The sequence below is a fragment of the Chelonoidis abingdonii genome, chromosome 10 (assembly GCF_003597395.2).
Source record: "Chelonoidis abingdonii isolate Lonesome George chromosome 10, CheloAbing_2.0, whole genome shotgun sequence".
NCBI lineage: Eukaryota > Metazoa > Chordata > Testudines > Testudinidae > Chelonoidis > Chelonoidis abingdonii.
The window spans coordinates 44,441,687-44,463,524 of NC_133778.1; the positions used below are offsets into that span (position 1 = coordinate 44,441,687).

General features: G+C 40.4%; 1 protein-coding gene across 2 annotated transcripts in view; it reads right to left on the reverse strand.

The window, feature by feature from the left end:
• The window catches only part of CSRNP3 (cysteine and serine rich nuclear protein 3), a 62,716-nt gene that overhangs the window by 22,127 nt on the left and 18,751 nt on the right, over window positions 1-21,838 (reverse strand). For both annotated transcript variants that reach the window (XM_032770960.2, XM_032770961.2), the window contains exons 2-3: window positions 13,523-13,693; window positions 918-1,177 (exon numbers count right to left, since the gene is read on the reverse strand). In XM_032770960.2, the coding sequence (XP_032626851.1) occupies window positions 918-1,177; window positions 13,523-13,670 (408 nt within the window). In that variant the 5' untranslated portion in view covers window positions 13,671-13,693. The remainder of the gene's footprint in view (window positions 1-917; window positions 1,178-13,522; window positions 13,694-21,838) is intronic.

The following is a 21,838-nucleotide window of genomic DNA, read 5'->3' on the forward strand; positions in this document are numbered from 1 at the left end:
GACAGGGGACGGTGCTGAACAGACGGTGCCGGTGAGGGTCGGTGCCATGGCCCCTTCGCGGTACCGGAGCTGAAGGAGCACTCCTCACTGATGCAGGCTGTTGAGTGCTCGGTACCGACACTGCGGGGCTAAGTGCCGCCTCCATGGAGGAGCTTTTTCAGTCGAAAGTCTCACTCTTAATTCGTCCTCGGTTTAAATGACTTACAGATATGGCACTTTTCAGGAAGGTGGGATTCCCCTAGGCACTTGAGGCAGGAATTGTGGGGATCCCCTATTGGCATCGGCTTCTCGCACGCCGAGCATGGTTTGAATCCTGGTGACCTGGGCATGAGCCTGGCACCGGGGTGGAGGAAAGGGGCTAATCTCCGATCCCCCCTCCAACTATATACACTAACTATATATATACACAACAACTAACACTAACTACAACTGTAAAAACTCAAAACTATAAACACAATTAACAGTAAAGAACAACGAGTAAACTAGGGAAGTGGAGATCAGCAAAGCCGTGTTCCACAGTTCCAACGACCGTCACGGGCGGTAAGAGGGAACTGAGGGGCTGTTGAGTTGACAGGGGTATATATCCGGTGCCTTAACGGCGCCACTCTAGGGGGCGAATCAGCCAACCCCACCGAGCGTTGCTAGGGTAAATATCTTCCAACGAATGTGCATGCAGCGCGCGCGCACACCTAATTGGAATCGATATGAGCAAGCACTTGAAGAAGAATGTATCTAATCCAAACAAAAATCTGTTTTAATTGGAATTTTTTAAAAATCAGAGGAACATTTTCTATTGAATTTAAATTTGATGAAGTCAGATAAAGTGATCAGGTTAAATGTCTGGCCTAGGGTCACTTGATAGTATCCATTTAAAATATGGGAGATGGGAGCAAGCAAGGTTTCCTTGCCAGTCTTACCTTCAGTTTTAAAGAGTTAAGTTTCTCCTCCCTTAGATGGTCTCTTAACATCTCTCGATGGAGCCTCTCCTGTTCCACTGCAAATTCTCCAAGGGAGTACTGGCGCACGCTGTTGTGACGAGTGGACATGCCCAATGTGCTTCCTCCTTGACTCGGAACACTGGTGAAGCCTTGCCTTCTTGTGAAGTAGTACACGGTAACACAGTTAAAATGAACATTCTTTGTCCTTTTCCGCTTCTCCCTCTTCAGGATTGATGAAGCTAAAATGGAAGTCAGTTATAATATTAACGAAAAACCTGTTGGTCACATAGCACATCTTTACTTATTGGAGTAGTCCCATTAACTTTAAATTAAATGGGATACTCACACAAGCAAAGCCTGCAGGATTGGGTCTCCTGTGAGAGGGGTATTATTAGAAAATAACCGTAACGATCTGCAATAAACATTTTACATGAGACAATAGAATTTGGCTAATAAATATACAACATATTTCTTACTCCAGTTAAGCCAAAGCGTTTAAACAAAGTAAGAAGCCAGACAGCTTCTGTTTTTCCTTGCACTATTACAAAACCATACACTTGTGGACACTGTCATCTATTTTAAGAGTGGAGGTAATGTTTGCCAGGACACTCAGGTTAGTCTATACTCTTTTCACAATGTTTTATCTTTCACCAGGAAAATAAATGAAGATCAGAAGAAGCCATCTCAGTGTAATTTAGCACCTGAATGACACTGGCACTGACTTACACTTCAGAAAATCCTGTTGATGTCAATAGGATTGCACGACATGAGGCAGGGGAAATGTGGCCCAATTTCTCACACAGTGTAATATATATCTACTGCCACTGTGTCTGTAAGATTCTAGTTGAAGACTTCTAGTATTTTATAGCGAGAATTATTGTCACTCTTTTTAGGAGTCAGGAAAGATTCCAAGCACCACTATTTTGTATTCTAGAAAAAGAGAACTGAGCTTTAGAAAAAACTATGAAGCAACATTTTACTGTCACCCAGGGACCTAGAAATTCATAATAATAATGGGAAATCTGTCACAGGATGATACTATATAAATAATACTAATTTACAACTTACATTCCTCTCCTTTGTCTCCACCCATCCCACTGCTACTACCCACTGAACAGTTCATTGTTACATGTGAAGTCAGCGCTAAGCCTATTTCCCCTCCTCTTTTTTCACCTTCTCTCACACTCCTCTCCTTTTCCCTCCTTCCTTAATTCATGTTGCACACAAATATAGCTCTAGAAAATGTGCACTAATTTAAAAATGGTGCCATAGGTCTTGATTCTATCTTTAAATATTTGTTCTCTGTTGTACAGATAGAGATTCCTGTAATGATATTCAGTAGCTGACATTCAAAAGTGGCTGTAGTTTGCCATTAGAACAAAATAAGAGCAACAAACTAGTTCCTTGACTTTTTTAAGATATGAGAGCTTATTTTATTTGATTTATTATAAAATGGCTATAGGAAATCAAGAAACTAGATGATGTGTTACAGCCATGTAATTTAGATGCAACAATTGCACAGGTATGATATGAGAAACCTATCTGTCATAAAGAACAGAGTAGTGGTCCCCAAACCGTAGGGCGCACTATCCTAGTGGGGAGTGGAGGAACATCCAGTGGGGTCCAGCAGAGCCCAGACCACCTACACAGGGGGGTGGGAAGGGAGCGCCACCCAGCCCTGCTCTGCCACCAACTCCGCTCTGGGGGGATGGGGAGGGAGCGCCACCCAGCCCCACTCTGCCCCCTACTCCTCTCTGGCCCTGGCCCTGGCCCCAGCCTCTGGCTGCAGCTGCTGCCTTGGCTCTGCTCCCAGCCCCCAACACCCACTCCTCACCACAAGTCTTTTGTTATGACACAAAAAATTTGTGATAAGAAATAAAAACAGAACAATTCTACATGAGGAAATTAACAGACAATAAAATAAAACATTTTTCACTCTCCTTAAAAAAGTAGTGCTAAGAAAAATTGACTTTCATTAAAAATATCAATAGCCTTGTTAACAAAAGTAGATCTTTCATATTTCACACACAGACCCAAAATATTCTGATTCTCAGCACTGCCATGAAACATTCTCACTTCTCCTAAATACGATTTTGTTACAATTATTGTGTGGTCCAATAAAATATACTTCACAAGAAATGTCCTTCAGGTGTGCTACATTTAATTGGCATCATATATAACCACGGAGTACAATCCCAGAGGCCCCATATTATTTTACAGAGGATATTTTATTTTTATTTTTTTAATTGCAACTCTGAAACAACTTCATAGTGCTATGCCAAAGATGGGTAGGATGCAAATATGAAGATCTCTATTATTAGTAGAGCTGGTTAAAAATTTTTCAGTGGGACAGTTTCTACTCCTCCCCAGAAAATGCAAATATTTTGACTTCAGCAAATACTGCAGGAACATGTTGATTTTAACAAAATTTTTGACTGGAGAAAGTTGAAACAAATCATTTTAGCTTTCTAGTTTAATTTTGATAATGATGAAACATCTTAACTTTTATTAAACTGACCCACTGCATATAACTTTTACATTATATTACATTATGCATTATATTGTATGTAGTATTTTATCTAAAATCATGTTTAAACATTATTAAAACAAAACTCTTTGCCTTAGAGATAAAACTGTTTAACGAGATAAAACAGTAAATTTTGAAATTTCAATTTTTCATTCAGATTCAAAATGAAAACAAATTTTGAAATGCCACAATTTCCTGCAGAATGGAAATTTCGTTTTCGAACCAGTACTAGTTATCAGGTGGGAGCATCCCAGAAATCCTGCTCTCACACAATGAAAGGAGGAGTCACGTGGGCTGTTCTAGGATTGGTGGCAGGGAATCTGTGGAGTAGTACTGATATTATCTTTCATCCTTAGCAGTACTTGCATGCCTGCCTCCCAACCAAGTAAACAAATGCAGAGTTTATAGCTACCAACAGGAATGAAACAGCAGCAGGCTAGGTTAAAGATTAAAATAAGATAGAAAGAAAAAAAATTAGAGATACAAGATGGAAAGTGGGAAAACATTTTACTTAATGAATGACTTAGAACAGTGGCTGAAAACCTGTGGTCTCCAGACTATGTCTATGGCCGCACCTCCATTTGAAATTTTTTAGGGGTCCACAAATGAAAAAAGAAAATGTATATGTCTGTAAAGTGTATACACTAAATACTTTTGATTACGTGGTTGTCACACACACATCCCTAACGGAACTCCCTCTGCTGGACACACACCAGGCTGCTATGCTGGGTCCAATCTGCAGGACCTGTGTGCTCTGGGTCTCATTAGGCTGCAGCACTGTTTTTCCCCTTTACTTCTTTGGCACATCTCCTGAGCACAGGTGCTTTGTCTGCTATACTTTCACAGAAATGGGACTACGTCATCCAGCAACCTTAGCCCCTAGGATCAGTGCTAACTCCTCAGATTCCTAGTAGCTCATACACACCCTCTCCCAAAACTCCAGCCACATAGGCAGTCTGATTTACACTGTCTTCAGGGACATGTGATAGCAAAAAGCAAATTGGCTTTGTAAGGGCTCCTAAACACAATTACTTTTTACTTAGATAGCACAAAAGATACACAGATCTAGACATTTTCCTGTTTCCTCACCACTCTGGAGAATTTTTTGCACCTGGGCAGAATCCTCTAAAGGAGTCCAGGATCTCCCCTCCTGCACTTGCCTTCTCTTCCAAATCATGAAGTGTCTCTGCTCTTTGTCTCTCACAAGTTTATGTATCCCACTCCCACCACCATCTGGTTCCTGCTGCTGTGGAAATTCCATTTGCCAATCTTCAATCTCCTGCAGAAAAGTTAGGACAAACTAGCTTCCCCCAGCCATCAGAGATCCTATTGTTCTCTGTGAGTCAGGTCTGATCACCTTGACAGTCTCTTTCAAAGACCAGACTTGTAGGCTATGCTCCCTGTGTCATCACTCTTTAGAATTTCAGTCCAACATGGAGGTAAAAACGCAACAGAAAAAGCAACCAGCCCCCCCCACAGTGTTGCCAACCCTCATGATTTTTTCACAAGCAACATGATTTTGGCTGGGGTTGGAACTAGTCTTGTGCTGACAAAAGAAGTTCCAGCCCTCTAGCAAATTTGAGCCCTTTAACTGTCCCACCTGGCCACCTCTTGGGCTGAATAACCAATCAGAGCTGCTTTGGCAGAGCTCTCCTCCTCACCCCCTTCTAGTTATCTGAAGTCATTCTTGTAGGAAGGGATAAGGGAGGAGAGAGCTAATAGGTCCATCAGCTCAAGGGGCTCTGCCACCTCCCCCCTCTGAGCAACAGGAATAGGGATGGCACCTCTGCTCCTCCCCTGCCCTGTAGTACCTTGCCTGGGAAAGGGTAGAAGGGAGCGAAAAGCACCCCCAGGCTGGAAAGGGGGTGGGCTTGCTGCAGCCCTCTCTCCAGGCCTAGGAGAGATGGGTGAAGAAGTCCAGGAAGAGAGATCGGTTTGGGTGGCTTAAATGATGAGTGGGCTGAACTGATGGGGGAGAGGAATGAACAGAGGGCAGAATTAATCGCTGGGCAGGGGCTGGACAGATGTGGGAGTGAGAGCTCCTTCAGCAAGGGCCTAAATCACTTCACCCAATAAATCTGGGAGAGTAGGCAAGACTAATTGTCACATACACACTGGGGAAGGGCAAGTGTAGTTCAAAAATCAAGAGAGACCTAAAATGTATATCATGGACCAATCTGACCTTTTATTGCTTTAGATTTTTGATGTTTTGAGGTCAGCAATACTGCACATTCAAAATAATTTGTGGTCTGACACAGAAATGCAGGGGCCCCAACATCGAACAGAATTTGTAAGTTGTACATAGACAGATCCCCCAAATCAACAGTCTTTAAGCATTGTAACTATAGTGTATTAGGAGATTAATGTTAAGGAAATGCTTTTACCCATGGGCACTAAGATTTCCTGACGTTATTGTTTAGTGGCAAGCATACTGAATGAGTGGCTTAAAAACCTCCAGTGATGCCAAGTGCAGTTTTATTCACAGTTAAACACATCTTAATAATTAAAAGAAAATGAAAAAAGACAACAGCTCATACTATACAACTAACACCAATATCACAAGCATCTTTAGCTCTTGTGAATATAAAAATCAGAAAACATCTTTTTATGGTATGTCAGATTTTTGTTAAAAGGCAGAATAAGAACCATAGTACATCACTACAAAGTATAACTTTGTGCTTAACTCTATAGCCAACTACATCTATCATATTCAACACTATATATTCAAGCGTTGGGATCATCTGCAGGAAAAATTAAAGTTTTTTGGGACTAGGGATGGTGAAAGAAGTTGGCAGCTGTTGGTTGCTTGGAATCTGAGTACTAACTGGTTCTTCTATATGTTATTCAAAGCAGAACTATGTCCAGGCACCTTGAGCTACATGAAAATGTACCAGTCCAAACGCCAAAGGGGCAAGTTCTGATCTTATTAACATGGATATAAATCCAGATTAAATCCATTACTCCTTATTTACACCAGTGCAAGAAAGAGACCAGCTAAACTATTTCCCTTCTCAGATGACTTTAGCATCACTGGATCTCTACAGTATTAGGAAGTGCATATCCTCTCTCTCTATATATTTTATTGTTTAGGTTTCTGTCTTTTTCTACTGATATTAAATACTGAAACAGAAAAATCCTCACATTAACAAAAAACAACAGAGGTACCTTCATGCAGAAATATTAACTGTAAACAGAGATGGGCCTAATTCACAGAGCCAGCTCACAACATTTTGGCACCTGAGGCGGGGAGCTCAAATGATGCCCTCATGCTCCCTCGCTTGGGCCAAAATTTTGAAAGGTCTCAACTCTGCCTTCAGACTACAGGTTGAAAACCACAGTTCTAAGTCATTCATTAAGTAAAATGTTTTTTTATTTTCCATCTTGTATCTCTAATTTTCTTTCTATCTTATTTTCTACACCTCTCATGATACTGCTCTGCTACCTACCCCAATAAAGGAGAACTAACAACTTAAAATCCCTTGTTCAAAAATGTCAAAGCCGCAGGACCAGTGGACCCTCCGCAGGCATGCCGCCAAAGGCAACCTGCCTGCCGCCCTCGCGGTGACCAGTAGAGTACCTCCCGCGGCTTGCCGCCCCAAGCACGCGTTTGGCGTGCTGGTGCCTAGAGCCGCCCCTGACTCTGCATCACTGGCTCTGGACAGTTAAACTATGTTTATAGCTAGTGGAGCAGAGCAGCTGGAATATGGTGGTGAATGTGATCCAATATGTACTGTTAGGGCCATTGAGATACATTAGCTACCCTAAACAAGTTTATACACATTGCCTGCTTGCTAATATGCTGCAGTTTCATTATTAATTCAAAAATTACCTCCTTCTAATCTACTCCAATTCTATCTCAGACGAGCAAGAGAATTAGTCTATGAGGTTTTCTCTAATATTCAGAACTCATGGGATTAATAAGAAAAAGAAGACAAGTTTCAAAGATGGGGTCCAGATCTCCACTTGGGGTTTCTAAGTGCTACCATAACAGAAATAGTATATAGAAGGGTCTGCTGACTGTAAAACACCAAGGTGCTCCACAATCCCCAAACTGCTGGTCTTTGAAAGACAATTTGTATCTAAAATCAAACTTTCTCATACGGGGGGGCGAGGAGAAAGAGCTATATAAAGAGCACACAGGAGGATGATCAACGATCCAGCAGAAGAAGAGAAAAGGAAACAGTGTAAGGTATCAAGAAATGAACGAACAATGAGTAGCAACTGAAAATTATTTTTTTAAAAAGCAAGGAAGGAAAAGGCTTCCATGGGATCAGAGAAGAGGAAGTGTGCAAGTGTGATAGAGGCAGTGCAACTGGCTGACTGTATGATGTGCCCATGCTATTTCCAGTGTACGTTCTAGCTCAGATGAGTTTCACAGAACCCTCTGGTGAAATATGCCATTATTTCTTTGTGCAGATGAATGGGTTAAGAGAATGAGGAAAATAAATTTTTAATGTATATTTTAAAGAGCCTTCACTCTGTTACTATACATGTTTGGATATAGCTACCAACTAACCATCATTTAATTTTATTGGAAGGTTTTAATGTATCAGCTGTACATGTAAAACATCTATATTAGCGGTGAGTCAAGTAAAATAAGTCAGACTGGGTTAGAGAGACCAAACACTCCAGTTTATATAGTGCTGGATTTTATTCTCCTACTTAAGCATAGAAACTTATTTGAAATGCAACAACCAAATGCACTCAAAGTGCCTAAGGTTTATAACTGCTTCCCATGGGGGAAAAGGTCTCTCTGCTGTAAGGGTTAATAACTAGATGAGACTCCCATTCAAAGCCCTTTCTGAAGCAGCAGCAGCTCCTCCTTGGTGTTAGTTAGTTATGCTGGCTCTATGTCAACTCCCCCCATTGCCTCACCCACATAATCTCCTAATAGACAGAGAGGCTATATGATGTACATTAGGATGACACTGTATTAAGCAGCAAAAGTAAACATTGAAATTAATCTCTTATATAAAACTTAACTATATACCTATATGACTATGGAAAATGTAAAACCATTACAATGAAAATAAATTGCTTTTTCACAATAATCTAAAGCTCATAATATAGTGTTTTCATATTTAAATAATTTATATGGCATTGTAAATTTACATCACATTTTAAAAACGCACAGAAAGAGAAATGTTCCCAGCTCTGGAAAGCTTACCATCTAATTAAGACAACCAAAGGTGATGCAGGGAGGTCAAAGTAGGAATATCAAGGCCACAAGCAGCTGACTAAAATGAAATTTTTTTCTACATGCGCATAACCTGTTTCATCAATTGTCCCGATTAACATATTTTCTTTCTTGAACCAAAGTGCATAAAGACTCTCCCTAGAAACTGTGGAAGTGATAAAATATAAGAAATTAATTTCTCACTGAAACACAAAGTTCTGGAAAAGAGTATCTTGGCTTTTTCTAAAAATAGAAATTTTACTGGCATATTTAAATTAAATCAAATGTTTTTAAGCACAGGGTAACTATCTAAAATGTAAATCACTTTTAAATGGCAAGACAGGAAAAGGTTTGCTTATATTTATTTTTAAGCGCTAGAAAAAAAGTTAAGTTGGTTCTTTCCTAAAAATATTATCAGTTCTTTCTTCATATACCAGTTTATATTTACTACCGTACATCATCAGATAGGCTCATTTTCTATAGGAAACATATAGAAGACATATCTAAGGCCAGCAAGGATCTCTGCTAGTTTCAACTTTCCAATAATAATGTTGAAGCACACTGAAACTGCTAGACCTTAACTGACTAAATATAGTGAAAATTGATCCAAATCAGAACCAAGGGTGAAAAAATTAAAGTTCTGAATATCTTAGTCTTAGCAACTTACTGTTAGGTAAATAAATGTAATTTTCCCATCAATTACACTATGATTTAAATTATGTTTGACTGATAAAGCTAAGAAACAACGAAGAACTGAATGGGCTTTGAATGTGAGATGTAAGCAGCTGAGCAGGCTCAAGGCCATCCTTCCATTTGATATTTCATCTGACATGGAAGATCAATGTCCCCAGTATTACTGTTAGTAACAAATATGCTGTCTCCCCTCTCAAACCATTCAAATATACTGTACCTACAGCTGTATACATATAACGTATATACTAAAACATACAGCAGAATTCTAGAAATTGAACATATGCCACTTTCTGACTATGTACCAAAGTACAGTAGCCACCTCCTTCTGGAAGGCAATAAAGCTTCTCAAATAAGTGCTTATTCACAATATTGTATAAAGCTGGTCTGAAGATACTGTACATATGTTTCTTGGAATTTAGACCCTTACCATATGAGCTCAGGGCACTGTTTGCAAAAGTAAAATTAAAGCATGTACATTCAACTTACTTTTCATATTTCCATATTGCCAGTATATATAGAGATTTCTGGCTCTGGCCAAATATTTCTGAGATCCTCTGATACTCACAATACTAAAAGCTGTAGTTTTTCCATGCCTATATTTAAAAACATTGTTCTTGAAGCTAAAGAATAATATTTAGAACAATATTTCAGAAACAATCAAGATGTAATGTTATGCACTTGTGTTAAAACTTTCAAGTTTCTATTTCTAAATCTGACAATGCAATATATTCAGAAATAAGGAACACTAGTGAAAATCTGTTTTATAAACTGGTGCACTCAGAACCAAATTGCTATTTTCTATTTTGGTGACTATCTGATGTAAATAGATTGTTTCAAACCCAGTCTATGATGAATCATATACACACTAAAGTAGATGCAGCAGTAACACAAATCAGCTTACGGGTACACAGTCATCAGGTATTACCAGTAACAAAAGTTACTATGTCACTTCAATATTCCCCTAAGGGACTGCTCAGAAATAATGTCATAGTAACTACTGCATTTTAGCTTATCAACATTATACCTAAATGTAATATATGGATATCAATGAAATACTACCAATATTGCCACAACTAAAATGGTCTAAAAAGCTGTGCTTGAATCCTGTTTGGCTGAGAAGGGGCAAAAAGCAAGTCTGGGTGGTAAATTGGTATAGCCACCCCTTTACTTCAGTGGAGCTATACTGACTTATACCAGCTAAGAATCTGGTCCCTGGTATGGTCAGTAATATTGTATTGCTGCTGACCAAATTCAGAAAAACAATGTCTGAAGACAATGCTCTTGCATCTCTCTTCCTTGGAGCTGGCCTGTACTTTCAGTTGTCTCTCTCCTTAAGATAGGAGTCTTCAGCTCTCTTCCTTGGAGCTAGGCTGCAGTTTAGGTCAGCTATAGGGCATTAACTAGCTTCTCCTTCAGTTGGCTCCTTTCCCCAATCAGTCCCTGGGCTCCAAGGGTTCAGCATACAAACCTTCCTTTGCTGTTTTTTGTCCTGCTATGAGGGAGGAGGCAGCATATGAGCTTTAAGGAAGGGAAACGGCATATCTCCACTGGTCGGTCACGAGAGAGAAAAGCCTTGTCCCACCCACTCTGCAAGGCTCTAGGTCTGGGGTCCTTAAAGAAACAGTGATTTTTTTCCCCAAACACCATTTATTCCAGAACTGCTTCCTTTCCACCAATATCTCCTGGTCCTTGTTTGTCATCAGTGCCAATGCTAGTAACTGGGGGCCTTAAGCAGGAATATTTTCCTCCTCTCCCCTCCATAACACATACTAACAATTAATAGTGCCCTCTCTCCTCCTTCTCCCCTCCCCATCCCCCCGCAGCTGCTTGGGGTCCTAAGTAATTGTTTTAGTCTTTTTACGCCTATTGCCAACTCTGCAGATCAGACATTTCAAAACCTAAAATGGCCACACCACGCAGTGGGGGTGGACTGACCCTTAGGCACCACTATCCTTAAGGGGCTCACTACTCTGATTCACACTTTCCGTTATTCAGGCACAAATCTGTGTGTGTGTCTTATATCAGTTTAGTTTAGTTTACAGAAAAGCTGGGCAAAACTGTAGAATTATACAAACAAACACTTTCTATTGTAAAACAGAGAAACTGTCATAGCTTTTAAAAAACTACAGTAAGAAACAGAAGTTATAGGATGCCTCAGTAAATTACAAAGGTATCTGGTTATTATTGTTAATTTTGATCAAGCAAATGTATCTTCTTCTGTTTAAGAGGTCAAAAGGCTGTAGTATCCTTGTGCTAAAATTAAATTAATTAGAAAACAAGATAAATAAAGACATTTTTCCCACTATTTTTCCTGCCCTTTGTGAGACAGTTGGTAGGAAAGAGGTAATGTTACTAACCAGTTCTGACCCCTCTAGTGAAAATCAGATTTATTAGTAGGTTGAAATCACCCACAGGACAGTTCACTCTACCACTCAACCACTTTTTTATTGAAACATAACCACATATATATATATATTGTTAAAATAAGGTATACTACTTCCTTTCAGTGAACTGCTGGACAATTGAAGTATATTTTTGATGGAAGAGCTCACTGGCATTCCAAGGAACCTAAAATATAACAAAGGTGTCCATATTTCTAATGAGCAGAGTGGCTGGAAGTGAAAATATGTGACCCTGAACACATGTTCACATGAGATGAGTGATGGACATCAGCAGAAGTAAAAACGAAAGGAGAAAATAGGCAGTTTCAGCACAAAAACACTTGCACATCTTTATCACCTGCCAGCATGAATGAGAATCTGCCAACAGGAGTACTGCCATCATAAAACAGCATCAGAACATCTGAATTATAATTCAGGGCTGAAATAGCTATTGCAAAGTCAAAACACACATAAATTTTCTCTCTTAAAAATGTTTTTAAATTGCATGTCTGCAAGTGTGCACATGCGCATGCACACATACCTCCCCTCCCCATTTTTCTTCACATTAGCTACACAAAATGCTTTTCACCAGTTTGGTGAATGATTATAGTTAATCAAGTCATAGTAATCCATTTCACTCAATATATATAATCACAGATAGGACATGATGCACATGACTGGGATTTTTTTCATTTTACATATGTAATTTATTCCATGTGATAAAATGAACGTATAACCTATATTTTCCTTAAAACAGATAAATTTCTATAGAAAGGTGTTTCACATTACATGATCAACACACAATGGAGTTGTTTTCTTGAAAAAGCTAGGATACAATATATACGATGTAGTTTATTTCTGCATATGAGGCAAACTGATAAATTATGGATAGCCTTTAGTGGGATAAAGTAATATCTCTGCACTAAAAAAAAATCGCAGTAACTTGTAAGGTAGCTTTTCCCACTAATGAATGAGCATAAAGATTTGATGAGATCTAGGAATGCCGCCTCTAAATCATACAGTAATTTCATTTCTATATTCTGAAATGGTTATGGGTTATATTGTACAAGAGGAAGAACTGAACACAGGATCTGTGTAAATTTAGAATTTCATGCACTTTTCATGTATAAACTAAAGAGGAATAATATACAAAACCTGAATAAATCAAAAGTTGCAACTGCTTTCATGCACGCAGCTCCAGTTCAGTTAAATGAAGCAACTAAAAATTAAGCAACTGACTTCTTCAGTGGGACTATTTGTGCAAAGGAGAGTTGCAGAACCTGGCCCTAGACTGTTTAAAATATTCAACTCAGTACTTAAAAATACCCCTAAATGCAACCAACACCCCACTGCCAAAAACAAATCCATTCTTATCAGATATTCTAATCACATAAACTGCCCATTTCCCCAATACTCATTTCTCTCTACTCTTACTCACGCCTTCTTGTCAACTGTCTGTAATGGGCCGCTCTCTTATCACTTCAGAAGTTATTTCTCCTCCCTTGGTATCCTGCTGTTAATTGATTTATCTCATTAGACTGACTTAACACTTGGTAAAGCACCCCACATCCTTTCATGTATTTATACCTGCTACTGTATCTTCTACTTCATACATCTGATGAAGTGGGTTCTAGCCCACGAAAGCTTATGCCCAAATAAATTAGTTAAGTCTCCAAGGTGCCACAAGGACTCCTTGGTTTTTTTGCTGATACACACTAAAACGGCTACCACTGAAACCTGTCACCACGTAATATGGTTTCTCTTGTAGAGCGAAACAATGTGTCTTATATACAACTTTAGTACTTACGCGTAAAATGATTAGAAGTGGATGGATTGATGCTATCACCACTGTCAGCACTTTCACTGCTAGAAATGTCGTCATCAGATTCCCGCACAGAGGAGCAGGGTGAGGAGCCATCAACTTCTTCAAATTTTCTCTTTAAAATTCCACTCATAGCTGCAAAGCTGTCACATGTACCTGTAACAGGAACAAGAGCAATGAAGCACTGAAAAATTTTATCACTGATCCCATGCAATCAAGGTCTACAATGTAATTTTATGGGGATTTTTATACACAAGATGGACTATCACTTTTGTTCCTGAATGACTGTTTATTGGCATGTATTGTATAAGTAAAAAGAAACATAAAACCAAACCCAGTAGTAATTTGTCTGCCCTTGCTCCCACGTTGTACAGTTGGAGGTGGGAGAGGCAAGGATACCCAGAGTTTGCTCAGAGGACATGTGCCCTCTGCATATCAACAGGACTGGACTTTGCCATATGAACAAATAATCCTTTTTGAATAGAGTTTTCACATAAAATATGAGGACAAGCAGTTTTTAGGTTTATTCAAAAAATTAAGGAAAACAAACCACATTCCTCCAGTTTAAAAGAAGGTGGGGGGGCAAGACATCAGTATAGCATGTCAGCTGTGTAACCACTAAGGCTTTGATCCTGTAGTGTACTGCACTTGGGTAGACCCCTTACACCTGCACAGAACCCACTGACTTCAATAGCACTCCACACAGATGCAGTACATTGCAGGAACAGGGCCTATGAATTGGATTTGAATTAACCAAATTGACAAAAGAGAGAGTTAGACCTACTTCTCTGCTCTACTTTGCTTCAAAGCCTCGCACAGCGCCACCTAGGGATGAGTTATAAACAAATTTTAGCACAGCAACTCTGTATAACCTTGCTTTTATAAGTGGAAAGCAGAAACTACAGACATGGACATTATTTTATTATAAGAGTTTTTTTGTTTTCTGCTTTATTTAATGGTAAGAATTAGGATTTGCTATAATGGATTGTTTGCCTATTAAGGCTTGGTCTACACTATAGTAAGGTCGATGTAAGCTGCCTTACATCTACCTAGTAATGCATGTGTCTTCACTACCAGGCCCCTTCCACCAATGTAACTCGCTTGCTAAGTTGACTTAATTATTCCACCTCCACAGGAGGCAGAGTGCTTAATTCGATGTTGTCAGGTCAACACAGAGGCAGTGTACACACGGTGTTGCTTACATCAACTTAACTGGCCTCCAGGAGGTTTCCCACAATGCTCCACTATGACCATGCTGGTAAATGTTTTCAACTCCACTGCACAGCAGCCAGGTACAGTAACTCCTCACATAACGTTGTAGTTATGTTCCTGAAAAATGTGACTTTAAGTGAAACGGTGTTAAGTGAATCCCATTTCCCCAGAAGAATTAATGTAAATGAGGGGGTTAGGTTCCAGGGAATTTTTTTTCACCAGACAAAAGACTATATATATATATATATACACACACATATATTTCACATACTTACATACATACACACACACACACACACACACACACACATAGAGTATAAGTTTTAAACAAACAATTTAATACTGGTACACAGTGATGATGATTGTGAAGCTTGGTTGAGGTGGAGGAGTCAGAGGGTGGAATACTTCCCTTACTGCTAAATGATGAATTAGCAATTGCCTGAGCCCTCAAGGGTTAACTCTCTCACGCTACAAGGCAGCAGGAATGGAGGAAAGGGGTATGTGTGAGAGAGAGATGTACATTTCCCCTTTTTAAGTACACTGCCTTGTTAATTAGATCAGCTTGCTAAGACCAGCTGCTGCAAGCTCTCTCCATCCTGAGCCCTGGTGTGTTCCCCCTGCTCTATGGAAAATGGGGCAAAGCAGGGTACAGGAGCAGGAGGGAGAGGGATACCCTGACATTAGCCCCCCTCTTCCTTCCCTCCCCCTGCACAGCAAGCAGGAGTCTCAGGGAGCAGCTCCAAGGCAGAGGGCAGAAGCAGCACATGGCAGTGGGGGGAGGGACAGCTGCAATTACTTGCCTGTTGGGTGGCTGCAGCACAGGGAACTTAGGGGAGCGGGAAGCTGATAGAGGAGCTGCCGGTCCGCCCTGGTTCCAAGCCCCCCACTAGCTAGCTACAATGGGCTGCTCTTCCTGAAAGCGGTAGACAAAGCAGATGGCTTCCAAACTATGTTAGAAGGGAGCACTGTACAACTTTAAACAAGCATGTTCCCTAATTGATCAGCAACGTAACAACGAAACAATGTTAACTGGGATGACTAAGTGACGAGTTACTGTACACAGGAAACAGACTCTCCCCTGTCAAAGGACCAGGAACTTATGAATTTCCATGTCCTGTTTTTATCACCGTGGAGAGCTGATCACGACAGCTCCACACTCCAAATACACTCCAGCCTGGAGTACACAGAAGGTGGTGGATCTTCTTGGTCTGTGGCGAGAAGAGGCTATGGAGGTACAGCTCCGAGCCAGCCATAGAAACATAGACATCTATGAACAGATCGCATGGGGCATGGAGAAGAAGAGCTACATCAGGGATACTCAGCAGTGGTAAGTGAAAATCAAGGAACTGCAGCAGGCGTATCAGAAGGCAAGGGAGGCGAACAGCAATTCTGGTGCAGCACCACAGACATGCTGCTTCTACAAGGAGGTGCATGCGATTCTCAGCGGCAACCACATCACAAACCCCAAGAGCAGCATGGATACCTCTAAGGAGTCACAGTCCCGGACCAGCACAGGCAACACTGAGGTGGTCTTGGATGAGGAAGAGGAGGAGGAAAATGGGATTCCATTCACCCAGAGAGTCAGGAGCTGTTTGTAACCCGGGAGCAGTCCACCCAGTTGCAGAACAGCACTGCAGCCGAGTGTGATGCTGGCGATTATGCAATTCTAAGTAGTATTTTGGGGTCACATGTTCTTATAGTCTATTTTTAATTAAAATAGAAAGGTGAGGTAGAGAATGGCCGCAGCAGCTAGGCAGAGGTTGCCCCTTGAAAAAGACTGTTTATGTATGCAGGCATGGCTCAGGACTTCTCCATAGAGATCCCCAGAAAACTTTTGTGGAGGTACTCTGCAATCCATTGCAGAAGGTTTCTGTGGAGGCCTGCCTTATTTCTTCTACCACGGTAGGACACTTTCCCATGCCACTCAATTATTCATTTGCCTGGAATCATCACAGTACATAGCATGGCAGCATAAGGACCCAGTCTGTACTTGGCGCTTGCAGAATCTGTTCCTTTGCCACCTCTGGTACCCTCTGGAGAGTGATATCACCTCACTGCAGTTAGGGAACCCCAATGCAACAAAACCATTCAGTATCTCCTGCATATTGCCCAGAGTCACAACCCTTCTTAGCAAAAGGAGATTAATGTCCCTGCATACTTGGATCACAACATCCTGCATGGTGGATTTACCATCTCCAAATTGATTCCTCACTGACCAATAACAGTTTGGCATTGCAAGCTCCCACACAGTGATCGCCACTCACTTCTCCACTGTCAGAGCAGGTCTCATTTTAGTGTTGCTTTGCTGCAGGGCTGGGGAGAGCTTCGAACACAGATCCTGGAAAGTGGCCTTGTGCATACAAAAGTTCGTCATCCCATAACTACATAATGATGCGATCCCACCACACAGTATTGTTTCTCGGGACCAGAAATGGCACTCCACCGTGTTCAGCTGCTGCGGGACTGCCAGCAGCAACCGGGAATTGTTTCATTCTATGGCTTCCAGCAGGTTTGCTTGAAAGACATTGAAATGTTCCATGCAGCTCCTCTCACGACTTTGGAAATACTGCAGGATAAGGTGCAGCAAAACCCACCCAACTATAGCGTACATAATGCTCTTTGCTCGCTATACAATGCTACCTCATCCTAGCAATCAGTTTTCACCTGAAGCATGAGACTGGAGTACCTCTAAAGAACATAAGAACAACCACGCTCGGTCAGACAATAGGTCCATCTAGCCAGTAACCTGTCTTCCAACAGTGGATGATGTCAGGTGCCCCAGAGAGAATAAACGGAACAGGTAATCATCAAGTGATCCAGTCCCTGTCGCCCATTCCCAGCTTCTGGCAAACAGAAGCTAGGGACACCATCCCTGCCCATCCTGGCTAATAGCCATTGATGGACCTATCCTCCATGAATGTATCTAGTTCTTTTTTGAACCCCGTTATGGTCTTGGCCTTCAACACATCCTCTGGCAAGGAGTTCCACGGTTGACTTTGCATTGTGTGAAAAAATACTTCTGTTTGTTTGTTTTAAACCTGCTGCCTATTAATTTCATTTGGTGACTCCTAGTTCTTGTGTTATGAGGAGTAAATAACACTTCCTTATTTATATTCGCCACACCAGTCATGATTTTTATAGACCTTTATCATATCCCCCCCTTAGTCGTCTCTTTTCCAATCTGAAAAGTCCCAGTTTATTAATCTCTCCTCATACGGCAGCCTAATCGTTTTTGTTGCCCTTTCCTGAACCTTTTCCAAGTCCAATATATCTTTTTTGAGATGGGACAATCAGATCTGCATGCAGTATTCAAGATGGGGGCATACCATGGGTTTATATAGAGGCAATATGATATTTTCTGTCTTATCTATCCCTTTATTAATGATTCCCAACATTCTGTTTGCTGTTTTGACTGCCACGGCACATTGAGTGGATGTTTTCAGAGAACTATCCACAACGACTCCAAGACTCTTTCTTGAGTGGTAACAGCTAATTTAGACCCTATCATTTTCTATGTATAATTGGAATTATGTTTTCCAATGTGCATTACTTTGCATTTATCAACACTGAATTTCATCTGCCATTTTCTTGCCCAGTCACCCAGTTTTGAGAGATCCTTTTGTGGCTCTTCGCAGTCTGCCTGGAACTTAACTAATTTGAGCAGTTTTGTATCATCTGCAAATTTTCCTATCTCACTGTTTACCCCTTTTTCCAGATCATTTATGAATATGTAAAATAGGATTGGGCCCAGTACAGACCCCTGGGGGACATCACTATTTACCGATATCCATTCTGAAAACTGACTATTTATTCCTACTCTTTGTTTTCTATCTTTTAACCAGTTACCAATCCATGAGAGAACCTTCCCTCTTATCCCATGACTGTTTTCTTTGCTTAAGAACCTTTGGTGAGGGACCTTGCCAAAGGCTTTCTGAAAATCTAAATACACTATATCCACTGGATCCCCTTGGCCACATGCTTGTTGACCCCCCAAAGAAATCTAGTAGATTGGTGAGGCATGATTTCCCTTTACAAAAACCATGTTGACTATTCCCCAACAAATTAGTTCATCTGTGTGTCTGACAATTTTGTTCTTTATTATAGTTTCAACCAGTATGCCTAGTACTGAAGTCAAGTTTCCCGGCCTTAATTGCCATGGTCTCCTCTGGAGCCCTTTTTAAAAATTGGCATCATATTAGCTATCCTCCATCATTTGGTACAGAAACTGATTTAAATGATAGGTTACAGATGACAATTAGTAGTCCTACAATTTCACATTTGAGTTCCTTCAGAACTTTTGGGTGAATACCATCTGGTCCTGGTAACTTATTACTGTTTAGTTTATCAATTTGTTCCAAAACCTTTTTTAATGAAACCTCAATCTGGGGACAGTTCCTCAGATTTGTCACCTAAAAAGAAATGCTCAGGTTTAGGAATCTCCTTCACACCCTCAACTATGAAGACTGATGCAAAGATTTCATTTAGTTTCTCCGCAATGGCCTTATGGTCCTTGAGCGCTCCTTTAGCATCTCGATCGTCCAGTGGCCCCACTAGTCATTTAGCAGGCTTCCTGCTACTGATGTACTTAAAAAAAAATTTTGCTATTACTTTTTGAGTCTTTGGCTATCTGTTCTTCAAATTCTTTTCTGGCTTTCCTAATTATATTTTTCACTTTGTTTGCCAGAGTTTATGCTCCTTTCTATTTTCCTCCTTAGGATTTAACTTCCACTTTTTAAAGGATGCCTTTTTGCCTCTCATTGCTTCTTTTACTTTGTTGTTTAGCCATTGTGGCTTTTTTTGGTTCTCTTACTGTGTTTTTTAATTTGGGGTATATATTTAAGTTGAGCCTCTGTTAATAGTGTCTTTAAAAAGTTTCCATGCAGCTTCCAGGGATTTTACTTTTGGTGCTGTACCTTTTAATTTCTGTTTAACTAACCTCCTCTTTTTGTGTAGTTCCCCTTTCTGAAATTAAATGCTACAGTGTTAGGCTGCTGTGTTTTCCCAGCTAAAGGGATGTTAAATTTAATTATACTATGGTCACTATTATCAAGTGGTCAAGCTACATTCACCTCTTGGACCTGATTCTGTGCTCCACTTTAGGACTAAATCAAAAATTGCCTCTCCTCTTCTAGGTTCCAGGCCTAGCTGCTCCAAGAAGGTGTCAAGAAACTTTATCTCTGCATCCTATCCTGAGGTGATATGTACCCAGTCAATATGGGGATAGTTGAAATCCTCCATTATTAATTAATTAATTAATATTATGAGTTTTTTATTTTAATAGCCTGTCAAATCTCCCTAAGCATTTCACAGTCACTATCACCGTCCTGGTCAGGTAGTCTGTAATATATCCCTACTGCTATATTCTTATTATTCAAGCATTGAATTACTATCCATAGAGACTAGATGCTACAGTTTGGTTCATTTAATATTTTTACCTTATTTGATTCTATGCTTTCTTTCACATATAGTGCCACTTCCCCACCAGCATGACCTGTTCTGTCCTTTCAATATATTTTGTACCCTGATACTACTGTCCCATTGATTATCCTCATTAAATCAAGTTTCCGTGATGCTTATTACATCAACAACATTTAATATGAGGCACTCTAGTTTACCCATCTTATTATTTAGACTTCTAGCATTGGTATATAAGCACTTTAAAAACTTGTCACTTTTTAGCTGTCTACCATTACATGATGTAACTGAATGGGGTTTTTTTTGCATTTGACTCTCTCATATCAGATCCTACCTGTATTTTATAATCTTCCATCCTCTCCTCCTTATTAGGACATAGTGAATCTCCATTTATAGATCCTCCCCTAAAGGATGTCTGCACCCGTTGGCTTTCCCCAGCCCTTAGTTTAAAAACTGCTCTATGACCTTTTTAATTTTAAGCACCAGCAATCTGGTTCCATTTTGGTTTGGGTGGAGCCCATCCTACCTGTATAGGCTCTCCCTTTCCCAAAAGTTTTCCCAGTTCCTAATAAATCTAAACCCCTCCTCCCTACACTATCATCCCATCCACACATTGAGACCCTGCAATTCTGCCTGTCTAACTGGCCCTGAACGTGGAACTGGAAACATTTCAGAGAATGCTACCATGGAGGTCCTGGACTTCAATCTCTTATCTGTTAGCCTAAATTTGTCCTCCAGGACGTCTCTCTTATCCTTCCCTATGTCACTGGTACCTACATGTACCACTACCACTTGCTCCTCCACTACATATAAGCCTACCTAGATGTCTTGAGAGATCAGCAACCTTCGCACCAGGCAGGCAAGTTACCATGCAGTTCTCCTGGTCATCACAAATCCAGCTATGTTTCCGATGACTGAATAGTCCATTACTAATACCTGTTTCTTCCTAATAACTGGAGTTCCCTCCCCCAGAGAGGTATCCTCAGTGTGGGAGGATACCACACCATCATCTGGAAGGAGGGTCCCAACTATGGGATCATTTCCCTCTGCTCCAGCTGGATGTTCTCCTTCCCTGAGACTTTCATCCTCTTCAACAGCACAGAGGCTGTCAGACCGGATGTGGGACAGTTCTACTGTTTCTTAGCATGCAAAGCCAGTTCCTTCAAAATCCAACTAAGCCTTTGATTCAATAGCCTCCTAAGGCAGCTAATTCCATAGTACTTTATAAAATAAAAAATGACTTTTCAGTTACAGCATATCACATCAACAGAGCCTTCAAAGCCATTGCAATGTCCACCCTGACAGTATTTTGCACCGTAACAGTAGTACAGAGGATGCCCGAGACTTCCACTGACACTGTACTGCATTTGGAAAATCTTTGGAATTATTACATTACAAAACATAGGAATTTAGTTAATTCTTAACCAGTGGTACCCTATATAGCACTAATGAGAACTATATCCATGACGCCTAATCTGGCAGTTTTATTCAGAAGAGAATGATCCCAGATAAATTCTATAGCAGTATAAAAGAAAGTTTGAAAACAAAGCAGCTGTATTAAATAATATCTCCATGGTAACATTTACTGCTCATTTTATAACTGTTCATTTTATAATTCTTTTTCTAAAACACTGATTTTGTTTGCTTCAATAAAAGTTAATTGAAATCCCTGAT